The 27,867-nt window shown below is 45.3% G+C and overlaps 2 protein-coding genes across 3 annotated transcripts in view; one reads left to right on the top strand and one right to left on the bottom strand.

The window, feature by feature from the left end:
• The window catches only part of LOC142698109 (protein kinase C delta type-like), a 153,905-nt gene that overhangs the window by 21,805 nt on the left and 104,233 nt on the right, over positions 1 to 27,867 (top strand). The window contains exon 3 of the mRNA XM_075847793.1: positions 4,648 to 4,739. The gene's annotated coding sequence lies outside the window, so the exon portion shown is untranslated. The remainder of the gene's footprint in view (positions 1 to 4,647; positions 4,740 to 27,867) is intronic.
• The window catches only part of LOC142698107 (protein kinase C delta type-like), a 34,661-nt gene continuing 12,652 nt past the window's right edge, over positions 5,859 to 27,867 (bottom strand). Inside the window, exons 1-3 of one of the 2 annotated variants that reach the window (XM_075847792.1) lie at positions 9,350 to 9,816; positions 7,655 to 8,184; positions 5,859 to 7,487 (exon numbers count right to left, since the gene is read on the bottom strand). In XM_075847792.1, the coding sequence (XP_075703907.1) occupies positions 6,929 to 7,487; positions 7,655 to 7,752 (657 nt within the window). In that variant the 5' untranslated portion in view covers positions 7,753 to 8,184; positions 9,350 to 9,816 and the 3' untranslated portion in view covers positions 5,859 to 6,928. Of the gene's footprint in view, positions 7,488 to 7,654; positions 8,185 to 9,349; positions 9,817 to 27,867 lie in introns of those variants that run through there. The other variant, XM_075847791.1, reaches the window with a different exon arrangement.

Raw genomic sequence — 27,867 nt, 5'->3', positions numbered from 1 at the left:
AATGATAAGTTGTGTCTCGTCTTCTCCCCCTTTTGTAACACACTTTGCACCTTTTTTGTCTCCTTCCCTTTTTACCAGTGGAGGGGATTCCTCCAGGAAAGTGTTGCCCTGGTACAATACGTGGACCATCGCTTCTAGAAGTACTGGGGCTCTCCCCTTCCTGGTCCCCAAATACAAGGGCCTTGATCAGCACCTCTTGAAAATTAAGGAATGTCCCTGTGTTTTCCGCATGGCACTGTACGGCTTCAGTACTTGATCAGAAAGATCACCCCCTCCCATGTACTTATTGTAGCCGAGGATGCAGTCTGGCTTGGGGGTCATTGTGGTGGTACCTTGGACAGGGACAGGGGTTCTGCCGCTACCGTGCATTGTGGTCAACATAAGGACGTCCCTCTTGTCCTTATACTTGTCCAGCAACATGTTCTCGCTATTTAGCGACCTGCTTTCTCCTTCTCTTAGGGGTTGCCCAATCAGATTTTTAGAGAGGCCTCTCTGGTTTTTGCGCACGGTGCCGCATGCTGCAGGACTTCTGGTGGAGAGGCAGTTAAATAGTGGGACGCTGGTATAGAAGTTATCCACGTAAAGGGGGTAACCCTGGTCCAGCAGTGGGTGCACCAAGTCCCACACTATTTTCCCACTAACCCCCAGGACAGGGGGGCATTCTGGGGGTTCTATCCTGGCGTCCTTCCCTTCATAAACCCTAAACCTGTAGGTGCACACTGAGCTGCTCCCGCACAGCTTCTACATTTTAATTCCATACCTCGCCCTCTTGCTTGGCAGGTATTGGCGGAAATTTAGTCTCCCCTTAAAATGTAAAAAGGACTCGTCTATTGCTATGTTCTTTTCGGGGGTGTACACTTCCTGAAATTTGGTGCAGAAATAATCAATCATTGGCCTGATCTTGAATAGGCGGTCGTATGTGGGGTCATCACGGGGCGGGCACTGTGCATTATCCTTATAATACAAAAATGTCAGAATTATTTCAAAACGTGCCCGGGTCATTGCCATGCGGTATAATGGGGTGCTGTATAAACTGTCCGCACTCCAGTATTGCCTAATCGCTGGCTTTTTTACTAGGCCCATATGTAGGACAAGGCCCCAAAATTTAATAATCTCCGCTGCCTCTATGGGGGTCCACCTAGCAAATGATGACGTGGGGTTTTGGGCTAAAAATTGCCGGGCGTATAAATTTGTCTGGGCTGCCATTAAATTAACAAAATCCTCAGAGAAAAAGAGCTTGAAATAGTCCATTTCTGTGAGGCCTACAGTCTCTAACCGAATTCCTGAGCTCCCTGTGAAATCCGGAATGTGAGGCTCATAATTATCAGGGGGTGGGTTCCACAGGGTATCACTCATTTGTGGGTTTGCCTCAGCTGATGTCCTGGGGCGTCTTTGCGGGGGTTCCTCATCACTGGATGAGGATGATGATGATGAGGAGGTCAATAGGAATGGGGCAATTTCCTCTTCTCCCGCGCTGGCTGATTCAGTGTCAGGACCAGGATGGCGGATGCCTCTTCTGCTGAATAGACCCATTGAGATGAATGGGACATTTTTATTAGGGGGGTATGTAGTGCTTCAACACGTGTAATACTCCATTTATATTTATAGAGGTGGTTGTGTATGTTGTGCTTTTACACGTGTATATGACATTTATAGGAAAACAAAAAGAACTATAAGAAAAATTTAGGAGAAAGAAATTGACTGTACGTTCAATATAGAACTGTGAAAAAACTTGAGCTACAACTGTGTCGCTGCGCTATCAAAAATGTAGTGACCGAACTTCAGTTACAAAAAAGCTGAATGTCCGTCAGTAAACAGACGCTGACGAGAAGCTGTAGATTTACTCAAACTGTATAAATAACATAGAGCTATAACTTCTGCTATATATTTATTTTACAAAACGGACATCAGTAAACGTCCGCTACTCTAACGCCCTAACGCTACCCTGCGTAAACAAATGACCACTGAGGCTGATTATTAGACTCAGCACTCAGTGGCCCCAGGGCGCACCCAAAAAAAAAGGTGCAGTAAAAAAAAGGCCACAAAATAAAAACCCTGCACCTATAATTGATCCGATCAGTGATGACGGTCACTGATCAGCGCTCAGCGGCACAGGAAGCACACAGTAAATTGGTGCGGGTAGAAAAAGATGAAAAAAACGTAGCGTCAAAAAAAATGACCACAGATGCTGATGAGTGATGGCGGTCACTGATCAGCACTCAGTGGCCGCAGGATGCACACAGGGAGGTGCAAAAAATAAAAAAAAGTCCTGTGCCAAATATTGGCGGTCAGTGATGGTGGTCACTGATCCACACTCAGCGGCCACAGGACGTAACAAGGGAAAGAGGGGGAGGGGGAAGGGTACAGGGATAAGAAGTTTAGGAAAAAAACAAGTGCTGCTAAAAAAAATAAATCAGCAGCAGCACAGATGATGATGACGAAGGTTCACTCTGCAGCAGGAAGCAGTCAGATGAAGACGTCACAGCAGGATGGCAGCACAGAAGGCCTCAGATTCGGTAAGTATGGCTCACAGATGGTCACACCAGCTCTGCTCACCGTTCCTAACCGGAATGAGGTGGGCAGAGCTGGTGGAGGGTGTTTCAAACACTCGCCATGGCTGCGATTGGTCAATCGGTGCAGACCAACCAATCGTAGCGATCGGGGGGATGGCATCCCTGCCACCTCGTCATCGCTACATGGCAGGGACTGGTGCTGTCCTAGGCAGCACCAATCACCACCATATCACTGTGCCCTGTGGCACAGTGATTGGTGAAAGCCGCAAACGGCCGCAATTGGCCGCTCTGAATTGACCGGCCAATTGCAGCGATCGCCGATGAGGGGCGGTTGAGCCACCCCCCTAGCCCTCGCGTAAAGATGGTCTGCTGTTATGAACAGCAGCCATCTTTACTTTGTAACTTTTATTTTTTCCACTGTAACCCCTTCTTCATTTGGCGTATGGATACGGCAATTTGCGGGAAGTCATGGCTTTCCATGACGTATCTATACGGCAAATGTCGGGAAGGGGTTAAACCACTAGCCGTGATCATATAAGCTACAGTGGCATCACCACGGGTATGCTAAAGCACCACGCCTCCCAGGGTCCGTCCCTTAGAGAAGCCCATGGATTTTTAATTGACATATTTTTTTAAATGCTCACTATACCCCTACTATACCCCTAGATAAATTCCTTGAGGGGTGTAGTTTCCCAAATGGAGTCACTTTTGGGGGGTTTCCACTGTTTTGGCCACTCAGGGGCTTTGCAAATGTGACATGGCCTCTGCAAACCATTCCAGCTAAATTTGAACTCCAAATGGCGCTCTTTCCCTTCTGAACCCTGCCGTGTGTCCAAACAGCCGTTTATGACCACGTGTGCCCCTGAACACTAGACTCTGGATATTATATATATACCACTGAACACCAGACTCTGCATACTATATGTACCACTGACCACCAGACTATGGATACTATATGTACCACTGACCACTAGACTCTGGATACTATATATACCACTGACCAGAAGACTCTGGATACTAAATGTACGACTGACCACCAGACTCTGGATACTATATATACCACTGACCACCAGACTCTGAATACTATATTTACTCACTGGCCACCAGACTGTGGATACTATATGTACCACTGACCACTAGACTCTGGATACTATATGTACCACTGACCACCAGACTCTGGATACTATATGTACCACTGACCACTAGACTCTGGATACTATATATACCACTGACCACAAGACTCTGGATACTAAATGTACGACTGACCACCAGACTCTGGATACTATATATACCACTGACCACCAGACTCTGAATACTATATTTACTCACTGGCCACCAGACTGTGGATACTATATGTACCACTGACCACTAGACTCTGGATACTATATGTACCACTGACCACCAGACTCTGGATACTATATGTACCACTGACCACTAGACTCTGGATACTATATATACCACTGACCACAAGACTCTGGATACTGAATGTACGACTGACCACCAGACTCTGGATACTATATATACCACTGACCACCAGACTCTGAATACTATATTTACTCACTGGCCACCAGACTGTGGATACTATATGTACCACTGACCACTAGTCTCTGGATATTATATGTACCACTGACTACTGGAAACCACATGTAAGTGGATAAGGGTTAGTTCACCACCACTGCATTAGGGATCGGAGGCGGCTGTATGACAATATGGACTAGTGATGAGGCCGGTCAGAGTTTGTGTTTAGTCAGTATTCACCTTAGTCGGCAGAGTCACAGGTGGAGTGAAACTCGTGGGATGATGGGGGTGATGGACGGCACATTGAGAGGCGTCATCCTCATGTTCCATTGGTGTCAGTGCTGCAGGTTTCTTCCAGCGACATAACATATATGATCCCCGTATGGTAAGTTCTTTCTTACGTTTTTTCCTATATGACATTTTATGGCCTGTCACATAAAGGTGAGGTACCCACCAGGGCCGTATTTACCATTAGATACCTGCGGGCACCAGATCACTGTAGTACTACCGATAATGAATCCTCTTCCTGTGTGTTTTCCGATTTTATGTAACTAAAGCTTAATCGCTGTATAAATGAAAAGTTCTACAACTTCCTAATCTACTTTATGTTTCTTAGCTGAGAGCAGGACTAGCGATGTACAGGTTCACTGCATCTGAATGTGAGCAAGAGTGTCCTCATTCACTGACAGCAAACAGATCTTGAAAATGGTGAGTAATTGAAACATAAATGATATTATAAAGTTGTAGAACTTCTCATGTATACAGGAATAAAGTATTTATTATATGGGGGCATGGCTGTAAATATGCCCCCGGATATGACGACTCCTTGTATAGACCAGTCCTATTGGATCTCTCGGTGTGGACGTCTCTGCAGGGGATTTTTCTTCTTCATGAATGTTGATCTCTGGTGTGAAGGATCTGGTAACAGGAGCATCCATGAGGTGAGGGCCCTGACTGTAGGGGGCAGCATTGTAGCCGATCCTCCATCCCACACTGTGCCCCATTCAGTGTATCCCGTTTAGATAATCCTCCACAATCTAAATAGCCTGTACTTCAGCTCTCTCCTGCACTGATACATTGTAACAAACTCTCACTTATCATTATATAACCAATAAAGCTGTTTTCTGGTTTGGAAACCCCATTTTCAAATGCCCTATTAGGGAATTTTGGGGTAATAGTGTGGGTTCCCCCGTTCAGGACCCTGATTAATTATCCAGAATGGAGAGGGGCTACAAACATCATCTCCTGCTCAGGAGGATCATCACATCCATGTATTACATGCACAGCCCGGTGATTATAGAACTGTGTAATACTTTAATTCCCCTTTAGAGATGCTGTAGGGAAATTAAACTCTTGCAGCAAGTTCCCCCACAGATTACTGGACCCCTCTAGCAAAACGGTATTTTAAAAACCGGACAACCCCTGTAAGGCTCTGTTCACACCACATTTGGGCTTTAAATCTGACATACTTCTGACATGTCATAGTGACATAGTGACACGTCAGAAGATTGGATTGGTGGGGGTCCGAGCACTGAGACCCCCACCAATCACTAGAATGAAGCAGCTGAAGCCCCCGTGTGAGCGCTCAGTCGCTTCGTGTTTGTTCGGCTTTTTCCAGAAATAAATGTATCGGTGAACGGACTCAATAGAAAGTCTATGAGCCGATACATTTTTCCGGAAAAAGCTGAACAGACAGGAAGCGGCTGAGCGCTCACACGAGACCTTCAGCTGCTTCGTTCTAGTGATTGGTGGGGGTCTCAGAGCTCGGACAACATAAACTACACAGAAGTCCAATGGGAATAAAAACAAGCACAAAGATGTAGGGGGTAAAAGGAAAGTTTTATTTACAGATAAGGGAAGGTTATATTTTATTATTAGGAGATTATTCTAGAAGTATTAAGACTACTATTATTATATACTGTGTATATGTATGTGTCATCTATTTATCTATTATACTAAACCTATCTAAAGGCCGTGTTGATCCAGAGGAAGGCGAAAACCCCCTGTGAGGAATGAGCCAATTGTCCTCATATTAGGGGGGGAAATTCCTTCCTGACCCCAAATATGGCGATCGGCATAAATCCCAGGATCAAAGGCTGAAGTGTAACGTGTAATATGGGGAAAGACTAGGGGAAAATTATTCATTTTTTATATTATTATTTTTAATGAACTGCTGTATTTATTTATGTGTAAACTATAAATTGTATTAAATTAAGATTTTTTTTAAATTATTTTCTATATTTATATTATGTCACTTATGTGTGTTACTACTTATTACTCTATCATCCTAAACCTATTTAAGGCCGTGTTGATCAAGAGGAAGGCGAAAACCCCCTGTGAGGAATGAGCCAATTGTCCTCATATTAAGGGGGGAAAATTCCTTCCTGACCCCAAATATGGCGATCAGAATAATCCCAGGATCAAAGGCTAAAGTCTAATCTAAATGTACTATGTGTCTATATGCGGGTGTCTATACTTATCATGTAGTGTGGTGTCTATACTTATTATATAGTGGGGTGATGTGAGTGATGTGGGTGATGTGGGTGATGTGGGTGCATTACTTACCTGGCCTGTGCTGAGGTGAGATCAGGTATAATGGCCGCTCCGGCCCCAGGACTACAACATGCGGCTATTATTCCTGATCTCCCCAGATGGAAACTAAGCACAGGCCGCTCCTGGGGGGTGTAGAGGATCTTCAGGCTGGAGTGATGTCAGATGCCTGCCCGGGATTGGAGGATGGCAAGTCAAGGCTCTGGTGCAGCAGCAAGATGGCAGAGGTGTGGCATGAAGATGGTAAGGAGAGAGATGATGGTCTGGGCAGCCGAGGTAACATACAGCAGCAGAGACTTGAGGCGCGGGTCAGGAGGCATGAAGTTCTGGGCCCTTGTCCTGAGATCTTATTGGTTCCAGCTTGGTGACATGAAGCTGAACCCGGCCAAGGGGTGAAGGGCTTTGTTATTCTCTGGCCACTTCAGATGTTGGTTCTCCAGAACGGGCACAAATGGTGTAAATGGTGGCTGTGCCCTCCTCTCCTGCAGTTCCTCCCAGCCGATGGTGGAGAAGAATGGATGCTCTCTGATGTTCCCGCACACACCGAGGCGCCTCTTAGAATTTTTACGGACCAGTCTCTTGGTCAGATGTTTCACGTCAGGATTAAGCCAAGTTGGAAATTTAGGCTTCGCGGTGGTGATGGCTTTGATAGCCATTTGCCTGACGGGGCCGTTGTAAAATGGGGAGCGTCCTGCTGCCATCCTGGACACCACAATCCCCAGGCTCCACCAGTCAACTGCGGTGCCGTATTTTTTTCTAAGAAGCACCTCGGGGGCCATGTAATGCAACGTTCCCGTCACTCCACGGATCTTATTGGAGGCGGTGACGCCATCTTGGGCCAATCCCAGGTCGATGATACGGACGTGGCCATCTGCATCCAACATTATATTCTCCGGCTTTAGATCTCTGCAAAGAAATAAGACGAGAGAATGACAAATCCGCCCAGTGATCCAGGAGACGGGGGATGGGTCATTTCACCACCAAGCAGAATAGCCATTCAGGAGTGTAGGAAAGCTGGGTGCACTGTTTCCAGCATGTAAAGGAGAATGAAAGAAGGGGGAAGTTCTGCTTACCGGTGGACGATGTTGTGTCCATGGAGGAACTGGAGGCCACATATCATCTCTGCTGTGTAGAATCTGATGGGGAGAACAGAGCGGAGTCTCAATGTCATGAAATCTTCCTCTATCAATTCCCTAATATCATGTTATGATGGAGTGTGTGCGGTCTCTAGCAGAGAGGAGGCGCTGATTATGGCAGCCTGTATTCTGCATTCTCTGTATTATCCTTCATCTGACCTCCCCCCTCATCTTTTCTTCTTTCCACCCCCCTAAGTCTCCTGATTATTTACTCGCCTTACGTTGCCGATGTTCAAGCAGCCGCACATCCTGATCAAAGCCTCCAGGCTGCCACCGGACAGATACTCCGTGATAAAAAATGCCCGCTCCTCAGATTGATGTGCGGCATAGAGGTGGCATAGGAACGGGCAGTGTCTGGCCGCTAGGAGTATCCGCCGCTCTCTCATAATTTCGTCCGTATTGTCCCGTTTGGTGATCATTTTTACGGCCATGTAGGTGTTTCGGCCGGGGACTGATGCCAGGACCACCTGAGGAAAACAAATGGAGATTCCTCATGAGAAGAAGAAGGAACAGGGGTGGACAGAGAGGTGGGTCAGTCGGGTAGTGCCCAGGACTCTACAGCAGAACAAAGCTGAGCTCCCAGCATAATGCAGTGTCTGCTGTTGGGTCCTGTATGGAGAGGTCTTCACGCCTTACCCACATTTGACATAATTATCTTAGTTGGTGGGGGTAGTATGGAGCAGGATCATACGCTATAATAGCGACCGTGGCATCTAAACAGTTAAATAGAGGTAAGCTCCCGCTGTCACCCCATCACCCCTACCCGCAGCGCGATCACAGTGTGTAGATAGTTGTCATGGCAGCCAGGGGGCCTAATGGAGACCCCAAGGTCTGCCAACTTGGTCCTCCTACTAAGCTTAATAGGGGGAGGCTAAAAGAACAATTCAAGCGATACATAAATATTGCAGTCAAAATAAATAAATAAACTTTTTTCTGTTTCGTTTTGTTTAGCTCCTCGAAAAATGGAATAAAAAGTTAAAAAGTGATTAAAAGTTTTATGTAACCCAAAATAGTACCAATAAACAGTACAGCTCGCCCCACAAAAAAGAAGTCCTCACACCGCCCCATCAACAGGAAAATAAAAAAAATTCTGGGTTTCAGAATATGGAGACACACCAAATTAATTTCTTTACAAATTGTTTTTATTGGATAAAAAGTATAAAAAATAAACCAATATAATTTTGGTATCCCCGTTATTGTACTGACCCGCAGAATAAAGGTAACGTGTCATTTTTACCACTTAGTTAACACCATAAAAGCCAAATTATTAAACCAATGGAGGAATTGCTGTTTTTTTTTTTTTTGCTATTTCACCTAAAAAAAAACAGCCTTTTACAATGTTCCCAGTAAATGATATGGAACATTGAATGGAGCCATTAAAAACGACAACTCGTGCCCCCAAAAATCAAAATCTCTCATATGTCGACAGAAAAATACTAAAATGAAAAACTAAAGTAGTGGTTATGGGGGCAGGAATACTTCTGGATGTCCTATTAGGCATCCCATAGGAGAACACTACACCCATCATCCATCTAGCATAACATGGTGACAACAGAGAACAATTGATGGAGATAAAAGGTCAACTTTAGGTTTACCACCCTATAAAATGAAATATTTAGATATTCTACTCACTTTGCCAAAGCTGCCCCTACCCAGGACCTGGTGGATGGTGAAGCGGCTGATGGTAAGCCTGGCATAGGGGCTGGATGTTCCAGGGTCTTGGCTGCTCCCAGGTCTTGGCTCCTCATCCTCCAATCCTCTGTCCTTGGCTCCTCTCCTCTTCTTCGTCATCTTCTTGAATCCGGTGACGCTGTCCTCCTCCCTCTTCCTCTTCTCCTCTTCTCGCTTCTCTTCGTCTTCTCCATGTCCATTGGACGCCATTTTCACCAATATCGTCCTACCTGTAGACTTCAGTCCGATCGCTGCCGTCGACAGTTGAAAGTAAACGGCAGTTGGTCGTGTGCAGGTCACGTGATGTCAGAGGTCATGGAATCCTCAGGTGGCACCTGCCTGGCAGTAACCTGCTCTGCTATGTCTGATGTGGGCATCATGAGTGCCAGTCTAGTGTCCAGAGCTGTGTTTCCCAACCAGGGTTTCTTATGGCCTGGTCAGGGGTCTGCAGAACACAGTAGCAATACATGCCACTCCTACAGTAGAGATAAACAACGGTTATTTGCTCAGGTTATTGGCAAAACCCTTTTCATCCACAATATAGAATCTGGGTTTATATTTAGGGGTCTGTATTTATTTAGGGGTCTGGTCTGGGGTCTGTATTTATTTAGGGGTCTGGGGTCTGTATTTATTTAGGGGTCTAGTCTGGGGTCTGTATTTATTTAGGAGACTGGTATGTGGTCTCCATTGATTAGGGGTCTGGTCTGGGGTCTGCATTTATTTAGGGGCCTGGTCTGGGGTCTGTATTTATTCAGGGGTCTGGTCTGGGGTCTGTATTTATTTAGGGGTCTGGTCTGGGGTCTGTATTTATTTAGGGGTCTGGTCTGGGGGTCTGCATTTTTTTAGGGGTCTTTTCTGGGGTCTGTATTTATTTAGGGGTGTGGTCTGGGGACTGCATTTATTTAGGGGTCTAGTCTTGGGTCTGTATTTAGGTGTCCGGTCTGGGGTCTGTATTTATTTAGGGGTCCGTTCTGGGGTCTGTATTTAGGGGTTTGGTCTGGGGTCTGTATTTATTTAGGGGTCTGGTCAGGGGTCTGTAATTATTTAGTGGTCTGGTCTGTGGCCTGCATTGATTTAGGGGTCTGGTCTGGGGTCTGTATTTATTTAGTAGTCTAGTCTGTATTTATTTAGGGAAGTGGTCTGGGGTCTGTATTTATTTAGGGGTCGGGTCTGGGGTCTGTAGTTATTTAGGGGTCTGGTCTGGGGTCTGTATTTAGTTAGGGGTCTATTTATTTAGGGGTCCAGTCTGTGGTCTGTATTTATTTATGGGTCTGGTCTGGGGTCTGTAATTATTTAGGGGTCTGGTCTGGGGTCTGTAATTATTTAGGGGTCTGGTCAGGGGTCTGTAATTATTTAGTGGTCTGGTCTGTGGCCTGCATTAATTTAGGGGTCTGGTCTGGGGTCTGTATTTATTTAGTAGTCTAGTCTAGGGTCTGTATTTATTTAGTGGTCCGGTCTGGGGTCAGCATTTATTTAGGGGTCTGGTCTGGGGTCTGCATTTATTTAGGGTTCTAGTCTGGGGTCTATTTATTTAGGGGTCCAGTCTGGGGTCTGTATTTAGGGGTCTGGTCTGGGGTCTGTATTTATTTAGGGGTCTGGTCTGTGATCTGTATTTATTTAGGGAAGTGGTCTGGGGTCTGTATTTATTTAGGGGTCGGGTCTGGGGTCTGTAGTTATTTAGGGGTCTGGTCTGGGGTCTGTATTTAGTTAGGGGTCTATTTATTTAGGGGTCCAGTCTGTGGTCTGTATTTATTTATGGGTCTGGTCTGGGGTCTGTAATTATTTAGGGGTCTGGTCTGGGGTCTGTAATTATTTAGGGGTCTGGTCTGGGGTCTGTATTTATTTAGGGGTTTGGTCTGGGGTCTGCATTTATTTAGGGGTCTGGTCTGGGATCTGTATTTATTAAGGGGTCTGATCTGGGGTCTGTATTTATTTAGGTGTCTGGTCTGGGGTCTGCATTTATTTAGTGCTCTAGTCTTGGGTCTGTATTTATTTAGGCGTCCGGTACATGGTCTGCATTAATTTGGGGGTCCAGTCTGGGGTCTGCATTTATTTAGGGGTCCGGTCAGGGGTCTGAATTTATTTAGGCGTCTGGTCTGGAGTCTGTAATTATTTGGGGGTCTGGTCTGTGGTCTGTAATTATTTAGGCGTCTGGTCTGGAGTCTGTAATTATTTGGGGGTCTGGTCTGGGGTCTGCATTTATTTAGTGCTCTAGTCTTGGGTCTGTATTTATTTAGGCGTCCGGTACATGGTCTGCATTAATTTGGGGGTCTGGTCTGGGGTCTGTATTTATTTAGGGGTCCAGTCTGGGGTCTGCATTTATTTAGGGGTCCGGTCAGGGGTCTGTATTTATTTAGGGGTCTGGTCTGGGGTCTGTATTTATTTAGGGGTCTGGTGTGGGGTCTGTATTTATTTAGGGGACTGGTCTGTGGTCTCCATTGATATAGGGGTCTGGTCTGGGGTCTGCATTTATTTAGGTGTCTGGTCTGGGGTCTGTATTTATTTAGGGGTCTGGTCTGGGGTCTGTATTTATTTATGGGTTTGTTCTGGGGTCTGTATTTATTTAGGGATCTAGTCTGTGGTCTGTATTTATTTAGTGGTCTAGTCTGGGGTCTGTATTCATTTAGGGTTCCGGTCTGGGGTCTGAATTAATTTGGGGGTCTGGTCTGGGGTCTGTTTTTATTTAGGGGTCTGGTCTAGGGTCTGCATTTATTTATGGGTCTAGTCTGTGGTCTGTATTTATTTAGGGATCTAGTCTGTGGTCTGTATTTATTTAGTGGTCTAGTCTGGGGTCTGTATTCATTTAGGGTTCCGGTCTGGGGTCTGAATTAATTTGGGGGTCTGGTCTGGGGTCTGTTTTTATTTAGGGGTCTGGTCTAGGGTCTGCATTTATTTATGGGTCTAGTCTGTGGTCTGTATTTATTTAGGGATCTAGTCTGTGGTCTGTATTTATTTAGTGGTCTAGTCTGGGGTCTGTATTCATTTAGGGTTCCGGTCTGGGGTCTGAATTAATTTGGGGGTCTGGTCTGGGGTCTGTATTTATTTAGGGGTCTGGTCTGAGTTCTGTATTCTTTTAGTACTCTTTTCCTGGGTCTGTATTTATTTAGGGGTCTGGTCTAGGGTCTGCATTTATTTAGGGGTCCGGTCTGGGGTCTGCATTAATTTGGGGGTCTGGTCTGGGGTCTGTATTTATTTAGGGGTCTGGTCTAGGGTCTGCATTGATTTAGGGGTCTGGTACATGGTCTGCATTAATTTAGGGGTCCAGTCTGGGGTTTGTATTTATTTAGGGGTCCGGTCTGGGGTCTGAATTTATTTAGGCGTCTGGTCTGGGGTCTGTAATTATTTAGGGGTCTGTATTCATTTAGGGGTCTGGTCTGGGGTCTGTATTTATTTAGGAGTCTGGTCTGGGGTCTGCATTCATTTAGGAGTCTGGTCTGGGGTCTGTATTTATTTAGGAGTCTAGTCTGGGGTCTGTATTTATTTAGGCGTCAGGTACGTGGTCTGCATTAATTTGGGGGTCTGGTCTGGGGTCTGTATTTATTAAGGGGTCTAGTCTGGGGTCTGTTTTTATTTAGGGGTCTGGTCTGGGGTCTGAATTTATTTAGGGGTCTGGTCTGAAGTCATTAAATATTTAGGGGTCTGTGGTCTGCATTGATTTAGGGGTCTTGTCTGGGGTCTGTATTCATTTAGGGGTCTGGTCTTGGGTCTGTATTTATTTAGTGGACCGGTCTAGGGTCTGCATTTATTTAGGGATCTAGTCTGGGGTCTGCATTCATTTAGGGGTCTACTCTGGGCTCTGCATTTATTTAGGGGTGTGGTCTGGGGTCTGTATTTATTTAGGGGTCCGGTCTGGGGTCTGCATTAATTTGGGGGTCTGGTCTGGGGTCTGTATTTATTTAGGGGTCTGGTCTAGGGTCTGCATTGATTTAGGGGTCTGGTACATGGTCTGCATTAATTTAGGGGTCCAGTCTGGGGTTTGTATTTATTTAGGGGTCCGGTCTGGGGTCTGAATTTATTTAGGCGTCTGGTCTGGGGTCTGTAATTATTTAGGGGTCTGTATTCATTTAGGGGTCTGGTCTGGGGTCTGTATTTATTTAGGAGTCTGGTCTGGGGTCTGCATTCATTTAGGAGTCTGGTCTGGGGTCTGTATTTATTTAGGAGTCTAGTCTGGGGTCTGTATTTATTTAGGCGTTCGGTCTGGGGTCTGTAATTATTTAGGGGTCTGTATTCATTTAGGTGTCTGGTCTGGGGTCTGTATTTATTTAGGAGTCTGGTCTGGGGTCTGCATTCATTTAGGAGTCTGGTCTGGGGTCTGAATTTATTTAGGGGTCTGGTCTGGGGTCTGTATTTATTTAGGGGTCTGGTTTGGGGTCTTTATTCATTTAGGGGTCTAGTCTTGGGTCTGTATTTATTTAGGGGTCTGGTCTGTAGTCTGCATTAATTTTATGGGTCTGGTTTGGGGTCTGTATTCATTTAGGGGTTCAGTCTGTGGTCTGTATTTATTTAGGAGTCTGGTCTGGGGTCTGTATTCATTTAGTGCTCTAGTCTTGGGGCTGTATTTATTAAGGGGTCTGGTCTAGGGTCTGCATTTATTAAGTGGTCTAGTCTGGGTTCTGTATTTATTTAGGGGTCCGCATTTATTTAGGGGTCTGGTCCATGGTCTATTTATTTAGTGGTCTGGTCTGGGGTCTGCATTTATTTAGGGGTCTAGTCTGGGGTCTAATTTATTTAGGGGTCTGTTCTGGGGTCTGTATTCATTACGGGTCTAGTCTGTGGTCTGCATTCATTTAGGGGTGTGCTCTGGGGTCTGTATTTATTTAGGGGTCTGGTTTGGGTTCTGTATTCATTTAGTGCTCTAGTCTTGGGTCTGTATTTATTTAGGGATCTTGTCTGGGGTCTGTATTTAGGTGTCGGGTCTAAGGACTGCATATATTTAGGGGTGTGGTCTGGGGTCTGCATTTATTTAGGGGTCTAGTCTGAGGTCTGTATTTATTTAGTGGTCCGGTCTGTGGTCTGTATTCATTTAGCGGTCTGGTCTTGGGTCTGTATTTATTTAGGGGTCTGGTCTAGGGTCTGCATTTATTTAGGGGTCTAGTCTTGGGTCTGTATTTAGGGGTCTGGTCTAGGGTCTGCATTTATTTAGGGGTCCGGTCTGGGGTCTGTATTTATTTAGGGGTCTGGTTTGGGGTCTGTATTAATTTAGGGGTCTGGTCTAGGGTCTGCATTTATTTAGGGGTCTTGTCTAGGGTCTGTATTCATTTTGGGGTCCAGTCTGGGGTCTGTATTTATTTAGGTGTAGGTCTGGGGTCTGTATTCATTTAGGGGTCAGGTCTGTGGTCTGTAATTATTTTGGGGTCTGGTCTGGGGTCTGTATTTATTTAGGGGTCTGGTCTAAGGTCTGCATTTATTTAGGAGTGCGGTCTGGGGTCTGTATTTATTTAGAGGTCTAGTCTGGGGTCTGCATTTATTTAAGGGTCTAGTCTGGTCTGTATTTATTTAGGGGTCTGGTTTGGGGTCTGTATTAATTTAGGTGTCCGGTCTGGAGTCTGCACTAATTTGGGGGTCTAGTATGGGGTCTGTATTTATTTAGGGGTCTGGTCTGGGGTCTGCATTTATTTAGGGGTCTGGTCTGGGGTTTGAATTTTATTAGGGTTCCGGTCAGGGGTCTGCATTTTTTAGGGGTCTAGTCTGGGGTCTGTATTTATTTAGGGGTCCGGTCTGAGGTCTGCATTAATTTGGGGGTCTAGTCTGGGGTCTATTTATTTAGAGGTCTAGTCTGCGGTCTGAATTTTATTAGGGGTCCGGTCAGGGGTCTGCATTTATTTAGGGGTCTAGTCTGGGGTCTGTATTTATTTAGAGGTCCAGTCTGGGGTCTGCATTTATTTTGGTGCCTGGTCTGTGGTCTGCATTGATTTAGGGGTCTGGTCTGGGGTCTGTATTTATTTAGGGGTCTGGTCTGGGGTCTGTATTTATTTAGGGGTCTAGTATTGGGTCTGCATTTATTTAGGGGTCTAGTATTGGGTCTGCATTTATTTAGGGGTCTGGTCTGGGGTTTGAATTTTATTAGGGGTCTTGTCAGGGGTCTGCATTTATTTAGTGGTCTAGTCTGGGGTCTGTATTTATTTAGGGGTCCGGTCTGAGGTCTGCATTAATTTGGGGGTCTAGTCTGGGGTCTATTTATTTAGAGGTCTAGTCTGCGGTCTGAATTTTATTAGGGGTCCGGTCAGGGGTCTGCATTTATTTAGGGGTCTAGTCTGGGGTCTGTATTTATTTAGGGGTCCAGTCTGGGGTCTGCATTTATTTTGGTACCTGGTCTGTGGTCTGCATTGATTTAGGGGTCTGGTCTGGGGTCTGTATTTATTTAGCGGTCTTGTCAGGGGTCTGCATTCATTTAGGGTTCTAGTCTTGGGTCTGTATTTATTTAGGGGTCTGGTTTGGGGTCTGTATTAATTTAGGGGTCTAGTCTTGGGTCTGTATTTATTTAGGGGTCTGGTCTGGGGTCTGTATTTATTTAGAGATCTAGTCTGGGGTCTGCATTTATTTAGGGATTTAGTCTGGAGTCTGTATTTATTTAGTGGTCCGGTCTGTGGTCTGTATTTATTTAGGGGTCTGGTCTGGGGTCTGCATTAATTTAGGAGTCTGCTCTGGGGTCTATATTTATTTAGGGGTCTGGTTTGGTGTCTGTATTTATTTAGGGGTCTAGTCTTGGGTCTGTATTTATTTAGGGGTCTGGTCTGGGGTCTGTATTTATTTAGGGGTCTGGTCTGGTGTCTGTATTTATTTAGGGGTTCGGTCTGGGGTCTGCATTTATTTAGGCGTCTGGGGTCTGTATTTATTTAGGGGTCTAGTCTTGGGTCTGTATTTATTTAGGGGTCTGGTCTGTGGTCTGCATTAATTTAGGGGTCTGCTCTGGGGTCTGTATTTATTTAGGGGTCTGGTTTGGGGTCTGTATTAAATTACGTGTCTAGTCTGGGGTCTGTATTTATTTAGGGGTTCAGTCTGGGGTCTGTGTTTATTTAGGGGTCCAGTCTGGGGTCTGAATTTATTTAGGGGTCTGGTCTGGGGTCTGTAAATATTTAGGGGTCTGGTCTGTGGTCTGCATTGATTTAGGGGTCTAGTCTGGGGTCTGTATTTATTTAGGGGTCCGGTCTGGGGTCTGCATTAATTTGGGGGTCTAGTCTGGGGTCTGTATTTATTTTGGGGTCCAGTCTGGGGTCTGTATTTATTTAGGGGTCTGTAATTATTTTGGTGCCTGGTCTGTGGTCTGCATTGATTTAGGGGTCTGGTCTGGGGTCTGTATTTATTTAGGGGTCTGGTCTGGTGTCTGCATTTATTTAGGGATCTAGTCTGGGGTCTGTATTTAGGGGTCTGGTCTAAGGACTGCATATATATGGGGTGTGGTCTGGGGTCTGTATTTATTTAGAGATCTAGTCTGGGGTCTGCATTTATTTAGGGATTTAGTCTGGGGTCTGTATTTATTTAGTGGTCCGGTCTGTGGTCTGTATTTATTTAGGGGTCTGGTTTGGGGTTTGTATTCATTTAGGGGTCTAGTCTGGGGTCTGTATTTATTTAGTGGTCCGGTCTGTGGTCTGTATTCATTTTGGGGTCCAGTCTGGTGTCTGTATTTATTATAGGTGTAGGTCTGGGGTCTGTATTCATTTAGGGGTCAGGTCTGTGGTCTGTATTTATTTAGGGGTCTTGTCTAAGGTCTGCATTTATTTAGGGGTGTGGTCTGTGGTCTGTATTTATTTAGAGGTCTAGTCTGGGGTCTGTATTTATTTAGGGGTCCGGTCTGTGGTCTGTATTTATTTAGGGGTCTGGTCTGTAGTCTGCATTAATTTAGGGGACTGGTTTGGGGTCTGTATTCATTTAGGGGTCTAGTCTGGGGTCTGTATTCATTTAGGTGTCCGGTCTGGGGTCTGCACTAATTTGGGGGTCTAGTATGGGGTCTGTATTTATTTAGGGGTCTAGTCTGGGGTCTGAATTTATTTAGGGGTCTGGTCTGGGGTCATTAAATATTTAGGGGTCTGGTCTGGGGTCTGTATTTATTTAGGTGTCTAGTCTTGGGTCTGTATTTATTTAGGGGTCTGGTCTGGGATCTGCATTTATTTAGGGGTCTGGTCTGGGGTCTGTATTTATTTAGGTATCTAATCTGGGGTCTGCATTCATTTAGGGGTCTACTCTGGGGTCTGTATTTAGGGGTCTGGTCTAAGGACTGCATTTATTTAGGGGTGTGGTCTGGGGTCTGTATTTATTTAGGTGTCTAGTCTGGGGTCTGTATTTATTTAGGGGTCCGGTCCGGGGTCTATTTATTTAGGGGTCTTGTCTGGGGTCTGTATTCATTTAGGGGTCTAGTCTGGGGTCTGCATTCATTTAGGGGTCTTTTCTGTGGTCTGTATTTATTTAGGGGTCTGGTCTTGGGTCTGTTCATTTAGGGGTCTAGTCTTGGGTCTGTATTTATTTAGGGGTCTGGTCTGGGGTCTGTATTTATTAAGGGGTCTGGTCTGGGGTCTGTAAATATTTAGGGGTCCGGTCTGAGGTCTGCATTTATTTAGGAGTCTGGTCTGGGGTCTGCATTGATTTAGGGGTCTGCTCTGTGGTCTGTATTAATTTAGGGGGTCTAGTCTTGGGTCTGTATTTAGGGGTCTGGTCTGGGGTCTGTATTTATTTAGGGGTCTGGTCTGGGGTCTGCATTAATTTAGGAGTCTGCTCTGGGGTCTGAAATTATTTAGGGGTCTGGTTTGGTGTCTGTATTTATTTAGGGGTCTAGTCTTGGGTCTGTATTTATTTAGGGGTCTGGTCTGGGGTCTGTATTTATTTAGGGGTCTGGTCTGGTGTCTGTATTTATTTAGGGGTTCGGTCTGGGGTCTGCATTTATTTAGGCGTCTGGTCTGGGGTCTGTATTTATTTAGGGGTCTAGTCTTGGGTCTGTATTTATTTAGGGGTCTGGTCTGTGGTCTGCATTAATTTAGGGGTCTGCTCTGGGGACTGTATTTATTTAGGGTTCTGGTTTGGGGTCTGTATTTATTTAGGGGTTCAGTCTGGGGTCTCTATTTATTTAGGGGTCTGGTCTGGGGTCTGTAAATATTTAGGGGTCTGGTCTGTGGTCTGCATTGATTTAGGGGTCTAGTCTGGGGTCTGTATTTATTTAGGGGTCCGGTCTGGGGTCTGCATTAATTTGGGGGTCTAGTCTGGGGTCTATTTATTTAGGGGTCTAGTCTGGGGTCTGAATTTTATTAGGGGTCCGGTCAGGGGTCTGCATTTATTTAGGGGTCTAGTCTGGGGTCTGTATTTATTTAGGGGTCCAGTCTGGGGTCTGTATTTATTTAGGGGTCTGGTTTGGGGTCTGTAATTATTTTGGTGCCTGGTCTGTGGTCTGCATTGATTTAGGGGTCTGGTCTGGGGTCTGTATTTATTTAGGGGTCTGGTCTGGGGTCTGTATTCATTTAGGGATCTAGTCTTGGTTCTGTATTTATTTAGGTGTCTGGTCTGGGGGCTGTATTTATTTAGGGGTCCGGTCTGGGGTCTGTATTTATTTAGGGGTCTGGTCTGGGGTCTGTATTCATTTAGGGGTCTAGTCTAGGGTCTGTATTTGTTTAGGGGTCTAGTCTTGGATCTGTATTTATTTAGGGGTCCAGTCTGGGGTCTGTATTTATTTAGGGGTCCGGTCTGGGGTCTGAATTTATTTAGGCATCTGGTCTGGGGTCTGTAATTATTTTGGGGTCTGGTCTGTGGTCTGCATTGATTTAGAGGTCTGGTCTGGGGTCTGTATTTATTTAGGGGTCTGGTCTGGTGTCTGCATTTATTTAGGGATCTAGTCTGGGGTCTGTATTTATTTAGAGATTTAGTCTGGGGTCTGTATTTATTTAGTGGTCCGGTCTGTGGTCTGTATTTATTTAGGGGTCTGGTTTGGGGTCTGTATTCATTTAGGGGTCTAGTCTGGGGTCTGTATTTATTTAGTATTCCGGTCTGTGGTCTGTATTCATTTTGGGGTCCAGTCTGGGGTCTGTATTTATTTAGGTGTAGGTCTGGGGTCTGTATTCATTTAGGGGTCAGGTCTGTGGTCTGTAATTATTTTGGGGTCTGGTCTGGGGTCTTTATTTATTTAGGGGTCTGGTCTAAGGTCTGCATTTATTTTTAGGGGTGTGGTCTGGGGTCTGTATTTATTTAGAGGTCTAGTCTGGGGTCTGCATTTATTTAAGGGTCTAGTCTGGGGTCTGTATTTATTTAGGGGTCCGGTCTGTGGTCTGTATTTATTTAGGGGTCTGGTCTGTAGTCTGCATTAATTTAGGGGACTGGTTTGGGGTCTGTATTCATTTAGGGGTCTAGTCTGGGGTCTGTATTCATTTTGGTGTCCGGTCTGGGGTCTGCACTAATTTGGGGGTCTAGTATGGGGTCTGTATTTATTTAGGGGTCTGGTCTGGGGTCTGAATTTATTTAGGGGTCTGGTCTGGGGTCATTAAATATTTAGGGGTCTGGTCTGGGGTCTGTATTTATTTAGGGGTCTAGTCTTGGGTCTGTATTTATTTAGGGGTCTGGTCTGGGATCTGCATTTATTTTGGGGTCTTGTCTGGGGTCTGTATTTATTTAGGTATCTAATCTGGGGTCTGCATTCATTTAGGGGTCTACTCTGGGGTCTGTATTTAGGGGTCTGGTCTAAGGACTGCATTTATTTAGGGGTGTGGTCTGGGGTCTGTATTTATTTAGAGATCTAGTCCCGGGTCTGCATTTATTTAGGGGTCTAGTCTGGGGTCTGTATTTATTTAGGGGTTCGGTCCGGGGTCTATTTATTTAGGGGTCTTGTCTGGGGTCTGCATTCATTTAGGGGTCTAGTCTGGGGTCTGCATTCATTTAGGGGTCTTTTCTGTGGTCTGTATTTATTTAGGGGTCTGGTCTGGGGTCTGTATTTATTTATGGGTCTAGTCTGGGGTCTGTATTCATTTAGGGGTCTAGTCTGGGGTCTGTATTTATTTAGGGGTCTAGTCTGGGGTCTGTATTCATTTAGGGGTCTAGTCTTGTGTCTGCATTTATTTAGGGGTCTTGTCTGGGGTCTGTATTTATTTAGGGGTCTGCATTGATTTAGGTGTCTGGTCTGGGGTCTGTTCATTTAGGGGTCTAGTCTTGGATCTGTATTTATTTTGGGGTCTGGTCTAGGGTCTGTATTTATTTAGGGGTCCGGTCTGGGGTCTGCATTTATTTAGGCGTCTGGTCTGAGGTCTGCATTTATTTAGGCATCTGGTCTGGGGTCTGTATTTATTTAGGGGTGTGCTCTTGGGTCTGTATTCATTTAGGGGTCTAGTCTGGGGTCTGTATTCATTTTGGTGTCCGGTCTGGGGTCTGCACTAATTTGGGGGTCTAGTATGGGGTCTGTATTTATTTAGGGGTCTGGTCTGGGGTCTGAATTTATTTAGGGGTCTGGTCTGGGGTCATTAAATATTTAGGGGTCTGGTCTGGGGTCTGTATTTATTTAGGGGTCTAGTCTTGGGTCTGTATTTATTTAGGGGTCTGGTCTGGGATCTGCATTTATTTTGGGGTCTGGTCTGGGGTCTGTATTTATTTAGGTATCTAATCTGGGGTCTGCATTCATTTAGGGGTCTACTCTGGGGTCTGTATTTAGGGGTCTGGTCTAAGGACTGCATTTATTTAGGGGTGTGGTCTGGGGTCTGTATTTATTTAGAGATCTAGTCTGGGGTTTGCATTTATTTAGGGGTCTAGTCTGGGGTCTGTATTTATTTAGGGGTCCGGTCCGGGGTCTATTTATTTAGGGGTCTTGTCTGGGGTCTGTATTCATTTAGGGGTCTAGTCTGGGGTCTGCATTCATTTAGGGGTCTTTTCTGTGGTCTGTATTTATTTAGGGGTCTGGTCTGGGGTCTGTATTTATTTATGGGTCTAGTCTGGGGTCTGTATTCATTTAGGGGTCTAGTCTGGGGTCTGTATTTATTTAGGGGTCTAGTCTGGGGTCTGTATTCATTTAGGGGTCTAGTCTTGGGTCTGCATTTATTTAGGGGTCTTGTCTGGGGTCTGTATTTATTTAGGGGACTGGTCTGGGGTCTGCATTGATTTAGGTGTCTGGTCTGGGGTCTGTTCATTTAGGGGTCTAGTCTTGGGTCTGTATTTATTTTGGGGTCTGGTCTAGGGTCTGTATTTATTTAGGGGTCCGGTCTGGGGTCTGCATTTATTTAGGCGTCTGGTCTGGGGTCTGCATTTATTTAGGCATCTGGTCTGGGGTCTGTATTTATTTAGGGGTCTGCTCTTGGGTCTGTATTTATTTAGGGGTCTGGTTTGGTGTCTGTATTCAATTAGGGGTCTAGTCTGGGGTCTGTATTTATTTAGGGGTTCAGTCTGGGGTCTGTATTTATTTAGGGGTCTGGTCTGGTGTCTGCATTTATTTAGGGATCTAGTCTGGGGTCTGTATTTAGGGGTCTGGTCTAAGGACTGCATATATTTAGGGGTGTGGTCTGGGGTCTGTATTTATTTAGCTGTCTGGTTTGGGGTCTGCATTTATTTAGGGGTCTAGTCTGGGGTCTATATTTATTTAGGGGTCTGGTCTGGGGTCTGTATTCATTTAGGGGTCTAGTCTTGGGTCTGTATTTATTTAGGAGTCTGGTGTCAGTATTTATTTAGGGGTCTGGTCTGTGGTCTGCATTGATCTAGGGGTCTGCTCTGTGGTTTGTATTTATTTAGGGGTCTGGTTTAGGGTCTGTATTCATTTAGGGGTCTAGTCTTGGGTCTGTATTCATTTAGGGGTCTAGTCTGTGGTCTGCATTAATTTAGGAGTCTGCTCTGGGGTCTGTATTTATTTAGGGTTCTGGTTTAGGGTCTGTATTCATTTAGGGGTCTAGTCTGGGGTCTGTATTTATTTAGGTGTCCAGTCTGGGGTCTGTATTTATTTAGGGGTCCAGTCTGGGGTCTGGATTTATTTAGGGTTCTGGTCTGGGGTCTGTAAATATTTAGGGGTCTGGTCTGGAGTCTGTATTTATTTAGGGGTCTGGTCTGTGGTCTGCATTGATTTAGGGGTCTGCTCTGGGGTCTGTATTTATTTAGGGGTCTAGTTTGGGGTCTGTAATTATTTTGGGGTCTGGTCTGTGGTCTGCATTGAATTAGGGATCTGGTCTGGGGTCTGTATTTATTTAGGCGTCTGGTCTGGGGTCTGTATTCATTTAGGGGTCTAGTCTTGGGTCTGTATTTATTTAGGAGTCTGGTCTGGGGGTCTGTATTTATTTAGGGGTCTGGTCTGTGGTCTGCATTGATTTAGGGGTCTGCTCTGGGGTCTGTATTTATTTAGGGGTCTGGTTTGGGGTCTGTAATTATTTTGGGGTCTGGTCTGTGGTCTGTATTGAATTAGGGGTCTGGTCTGGGGTCTGTATTCATTTAGGGGTCTAGTCTTGGGTCTGTATTTATTTAGGAGTATGGTCTGGGGTCTGTATTTATTTAGGGGTCTAGTCTGGGGTCTGTATTTATTTAGTATTCCGGTCTGTGGTCTGTATTCATTTTGGGGTCCAGTCTGGGGTCTGTATTTATTTAGGTGTAGGTCTGGGGTCTGTATTCATTTAGGGGTCAGGTCTGTGGTCTGTAATTATTTTGGGGTCTGGTCTGGGGTCTTTATTTATTTAGGGGTCTGGTCTAAGGTCTGCATTTATTTTTAGGGGTGTGGTCTGGGGTCTGTATTTATTTAGAGGTCTAGTCTGGGGTCTGCATTTATTTAAGGGTCTAGTCTGGGGTCTGTATTTATTTAGGGGTCCGGTCTGTGGTCTGTATTTATTTAGGGGTCTGGTCTGTAGTCTGCATTAATTTAGGGGACTGGTTTGGGGTCTGTATTCATTTAGGGGTCTAGTCTGGGGTCTGTATTCATTTTGGTGTCCGGTCTGGGGTCTGCACTAATTTGGGGGTCTAGTATGGGGTCTGTATTTATTTAGGGGTCTGGTCTGGGGTCTGAATTTATTTAGGGGTCTGGTCTGGGGTCATTAAATATTTAGGGGTCTGGTCTGGGGTCTGTATTTATTTAGGGGTCTAGTCTTGGGTCTGTATTTATTTAGGGGTCTGGTCTGGGATCTGCATTTATTTTGGGGTCTGGTCTGGGGTCTGTATTTATTTAGGTATCTAATCTGGGGTCTGCATTCATTTAGGGGTCTACTCTGGGGTCTGTATTTAGGGGTCTGGTCTAAGGACTGCATTTATTTAGGGGTGTGGTCTGGGGTCTGTATTTATTTAGAGATCTAGTCTGGGGTCTGCATTTATTTAGGGGTCTAGTCTGGGGTCTGTATTTATTTAGGGGTCCGGTCCGGGGTCTATTTATTTAGGGGTCTTGTCTGGGGTCTGCATTCATTTAGGGGTCTAGTCTGGGGTCTGCATTCATTTAGGGGTCTTTTCTGTGGTCTGTATTTATTTAGGGGTCTGGTCTGGGGTCTGTATTTATTTATGGGTCTAGTCTGGGGTCTGTATTCATTTAGGGGTCTAGTCTGGGGTCTGTATTTATTTAGGGGTCTAGTCTGGGGTCTGTATTCATTTAGGGGTCTAGTCTTGTGTCTGCATTTATTTAGGGGTCTTGTCTGGGGTCTGTATTTATTTAGGGGTCTGCATTGATTTAGGTGTCTGGTCTGGGGTCTGTTCATTTAGGGGTCTAGTCTTGGATCTGTATTTATTTTGGGGTCTGGTCTAGGGTCTGTATTTATTTAGGGGTCCGGTCTGGGGTCTGCATTTATTTAGGCGTCTGGTCTGAGGTCTGCATTTATTTAGGCATCTGGTCTGGGGTCTGTATTTATTTAGGGGTCTGGTCTGGGGTCTGCATTTATTTAGGGGTGTGCTCTTGGGTCTGTATTCATTTAGGGGTCTAGTCTGGGGTCTGTATTCATTTTGGTGTCCGGTCTGGGGTCTGCACTAATTTGGGGGTCTAGTATGGGGTCTGTATTTATTTAGGGGTCTGGTCTGGGGTCTGAATTTATTTAGGGGTCTGGTTTGGGGTCTGTATTTATTTAGGGGTCTAGTCTTGGGTCTGTATTTATTTAGGGGTCTGGTCTGGGATCTGCATTTATTATGGGGTCTGGTCTGGGGTCTGTATTTATTTAGGTATCTAATCTGGGGTCTGCATTCATTTAGGGGTCTACTCTAGGGTCTGTATTTAGGGGTCTGGTCTAAGGACTGCATTTATTTAGGGGTGTGGTCTGGGGTCTGTATTTATTTAGAGATCTAGTCTGGGGTTTGCATTTATTTAGGGGTCTAGTCTGGGGTCTGTATTTATTTAGGGGTCCGGTCCGGGGTCTATTTATTTAGGGGTCTTGTCTGGGGTCTGTATTCATTTAGGGGTCTAGTCTGGGGTCTGCATTCATTTAGGGGTCTTTTCTGTGGTCTGTATTTATTTAGGGGTCTGGTCTGGGGTCTGTATTTATTTATGGGTCTAGTCTGGGGTCTGTATTCATTTAGGGGTCTAGTCTGGGGTCTGTATTTATTTAGGGGTCTAGTCTGGGGTCTGTATTCATTTAGGGGTCTAGTCTTGGGTCTGCATTTATTTAGGGGTCTTGTCTGGGGTCTGTATTTATTTAGGGGACTGGTCTGGGGTCTGCATTGATTTAGGTGTCTGGTCTGGGGTCTGTTCATTTAGGGGTCTAGTCTTGGGTCTGTATTTATTTTGGGGTCTGGTCTAGGGTCTGTATTTATTTAGGGGTCCGGTCTGGGGTCTGCATTTATTTAGGCGTCTGGTCTGGGGTCTGCATTTATTTAGGCATCTGGTCTGGGGTCTGTATTTATTTAGGGGTCTGCTCTTGGGTCTGTATTTATTTAGGGGTCTGGTTTGGTGTCTGTATTCAATTAGGGGTCTAGTCTGGGGTCTGTATTTATTTAGGGGTTCAGTCTGGGGTCTGTATTTATTTAGGGGTCTGGTCTGGTGTCTGCATTTATTTAGGGATCTAGTCTGGGGTCTGTATTTAGGGGTCTGGTCTAAGGACTGCATATATTTAGGGGTGTGGTCTGGGGTCTGTATTTATTTAGCTGTCTGGTTTGGGGTCTGCATTTATTTAGGGGTCTAGTCTGGGGTCTATATTTATTTAGGGGTCTGGTCTGGGGTCTGTATTCATTTAGGGGTCTAGTCTTGGGTCTGTATTTATTTAGGAGTCTGGTGTCAGTATTTATTTAGGGGTCTGGTCTGTGGTCTGCATTGATCTAGGGGTCTGCTCTGTGGTTTGTATTTATTTAGGGGTCTGGTTTAGGGTCTGTATTCATTTAGGGGTCTAGTCTTGGGTCTGTATTCATTTAGGGGTCTAGTCTGTGGTCTGCATTAATTTAGGAGTCTGCTCTGGGGTCTGTATTTATTTAGGGTTCTGGTTTAGGGTCTGTATTCATTTAGGGGTCTAGTCTGGGGTCTGTATTTATTTAGGTGTCCAGTCTGGGGTCTGTATTTATTTAGGGGTCCAGTCTGGGGTCTGGATTTATTTAGGGTTCTGGTCTGGGGTCTGTAAATATTTAGGGGTCTGGTCTGGAGTCTGTATTTATTTAGGGGTCTGGTCTGTGGTCTGCATTGATTTAGGGGTCTGCTCTGGGGTCTGTATTTATTTAGGGGTCTAGTTTGGGGTCTGTAATTATTTTGGGGTCTGGTCTGTGGTCTGCATTGAATTAGGGATCTGGTCTGGGGTCTGTATTTATTTAGGCGTCTGGTCTGGGGTCTGTATTCATTTAGGGGTCTAGTCTTGGGTCTGTATTTATTTAGGAGTCTGGTCTGGGGTCTGTATTTATTTAGGGGTCTGGTCTGTGGTCTGCATTGATTTAGGGGTCTGCTCTGGGGTCTGTATTTATTTAGGGGTCTGGTTTGGGGTCTGTAATTATTTTGGGGTCTGGTCTGTGGTCTGTATTGAATTAGGGGTCTGGTCTGGGGTCTGTATTCATTTAGGGGTCTAGTCTTGGGTCTGTATTTATTTAGGAGTATGGTCTGGGGTCTGTATTTATTTAGGGGTCTAGTCTTGGGTCTGTATTTATTTAGGGGTCTGGTCTGGGGAGTGCTTTTTTATTTAGGGGTCCGGTCTGCGGTCTGCATTTATTTAGGAGTCTGGTCTGGGGTCTGTATTTATTTAGGGGTCTAGTCTTGGGTCTGTATTTATTTAGGGGTCTGGTCTGTGGTCTGTATTAATTAAGGGGTCTGGTCTAGGGTCTGCATTTATTTAGGGGTCTGGTCTGGGGTCTGTATTTAGTTAGGGGTCTGGTCTGTGGTCTGTGTTTATTTAGGGGTCTAGTCTTGGATCTGTATTTATTTAGGGGTCTGGTCTGGGATCTGTATTTATTTAGGGGTCCGTTCTTGGTCTGTATTTTTTTAGGGGTCCGGTCTGGGGTCTGCATTTATTTAGGAGTCTGGTCTGGGGTCTGCATTTATTTAGGGGTCTAGTCTGGGGTCTGTATTTATTTAGGGGTTCAGTCTGGGGTCTGTATTTATTTAGGGGTCCGGTCTGGGGTCTGAATTTATTTAGGCGTCTGGTCTGGGGTCTGTAATTATTTTGGGGTCTGGTCTGTGGTCTGCATTGATTTAGGAGTCTGGTCTGGGGTCTGTATTTTTTTTAGGGGTCAGGTCTCGGGTCTTTATTCATTTAGGAGTCTGGTCTGGGGTCTGCATTTATTTAGGGGTCTGGTCTGGGGTCTGTATTTATTTAGGGGTCTGGTCTTGGGTCTGCATTGATCTAGGGGTTTGCTCTGGGGTCTATTTATTTAGGGGTCTGGTTTGGGGTCTGTAATTATTTTGGTGTCTGGTCTGTTGTCTGCATTGATTTAGGGGTCTGGTCTGGGGTTTGTATTCATTTAGGGGTCTAGTCTTGGGTCTGTATTTATTTAGGAGTCTGGTCTGCGGTCTGTATTTATTTAGGGGTCCGATCTGGGGTCTGCATTTATTTAGGAGTCTGGTCTAGGGTCAGAATTTATTTAGGGGTCTGGTCTGTTTTCTGCTTTGATTTAGGGGTCTGCTCTGTGGTCTGTATTTATTTAGGGGTCTGGTTTGGGGTCTGTATTCATTTAGGGGTCTAGTCTTGGGTCTGCATTAATTTATGAGTCTGCTCTGGGGTCTGTATTTATTTAGGGGTCTGGTTTGGGGTCTGTATTCATTTAGGGGTCTAGTCTGGGGTCTGTATTTATTTAGGGGTCTGGTCTGGGGTCTTTATTTATTTAGGTGTCCGGTCTGGGGTCTGGATTTATTTAGGGGTCCGGTCTGGGGTCTGGATTTATTTAGGGGTCTGGTCTGTGGTCTATATTTATTTAGGGGTCTGTGGTCTGCATTGATTTAGGGGTCTGGTCTGGGGTCTGTAATTATTTAGTGGTCTGGTCTGTGGTCTGCATTGATTTAGGGGTCTGGTCTGGGGGTCTGTATTTATTTAGGGGTCTGGTCTGGGGTCTGTATTTATTTAGGGGTCCAGTCTGGGGTCTGCATTTATTTAGGGGTCTAGTCTGGGGTCTGTATTTTTTTAGGGGTCCACTCTGTGGTCTGTATTTTATTAGGGGTCCGGTTTGGA

This window comes from Rhinoderma darwinii (genome assembly GCF_050947455.1).
Source record: "Rhinoderma darwinii isolate aRhiDar2 chromosome 12 unlocalized genomic scaffold, aRhiDar2.hap1 SUPER_12_unloc_11, whole genome shotgun sequence".
Taxonomy (NCBI): domain Eukaryota; kingdom Metazoa; phylum Chordata; class Amphibia; order Anura; family Rhinodermatidae; genus Rhinoderma; species Rhinoderma darwinii.
This window is presented reverse-complemented; position numbering and strand designations above follow the sequence as displayed.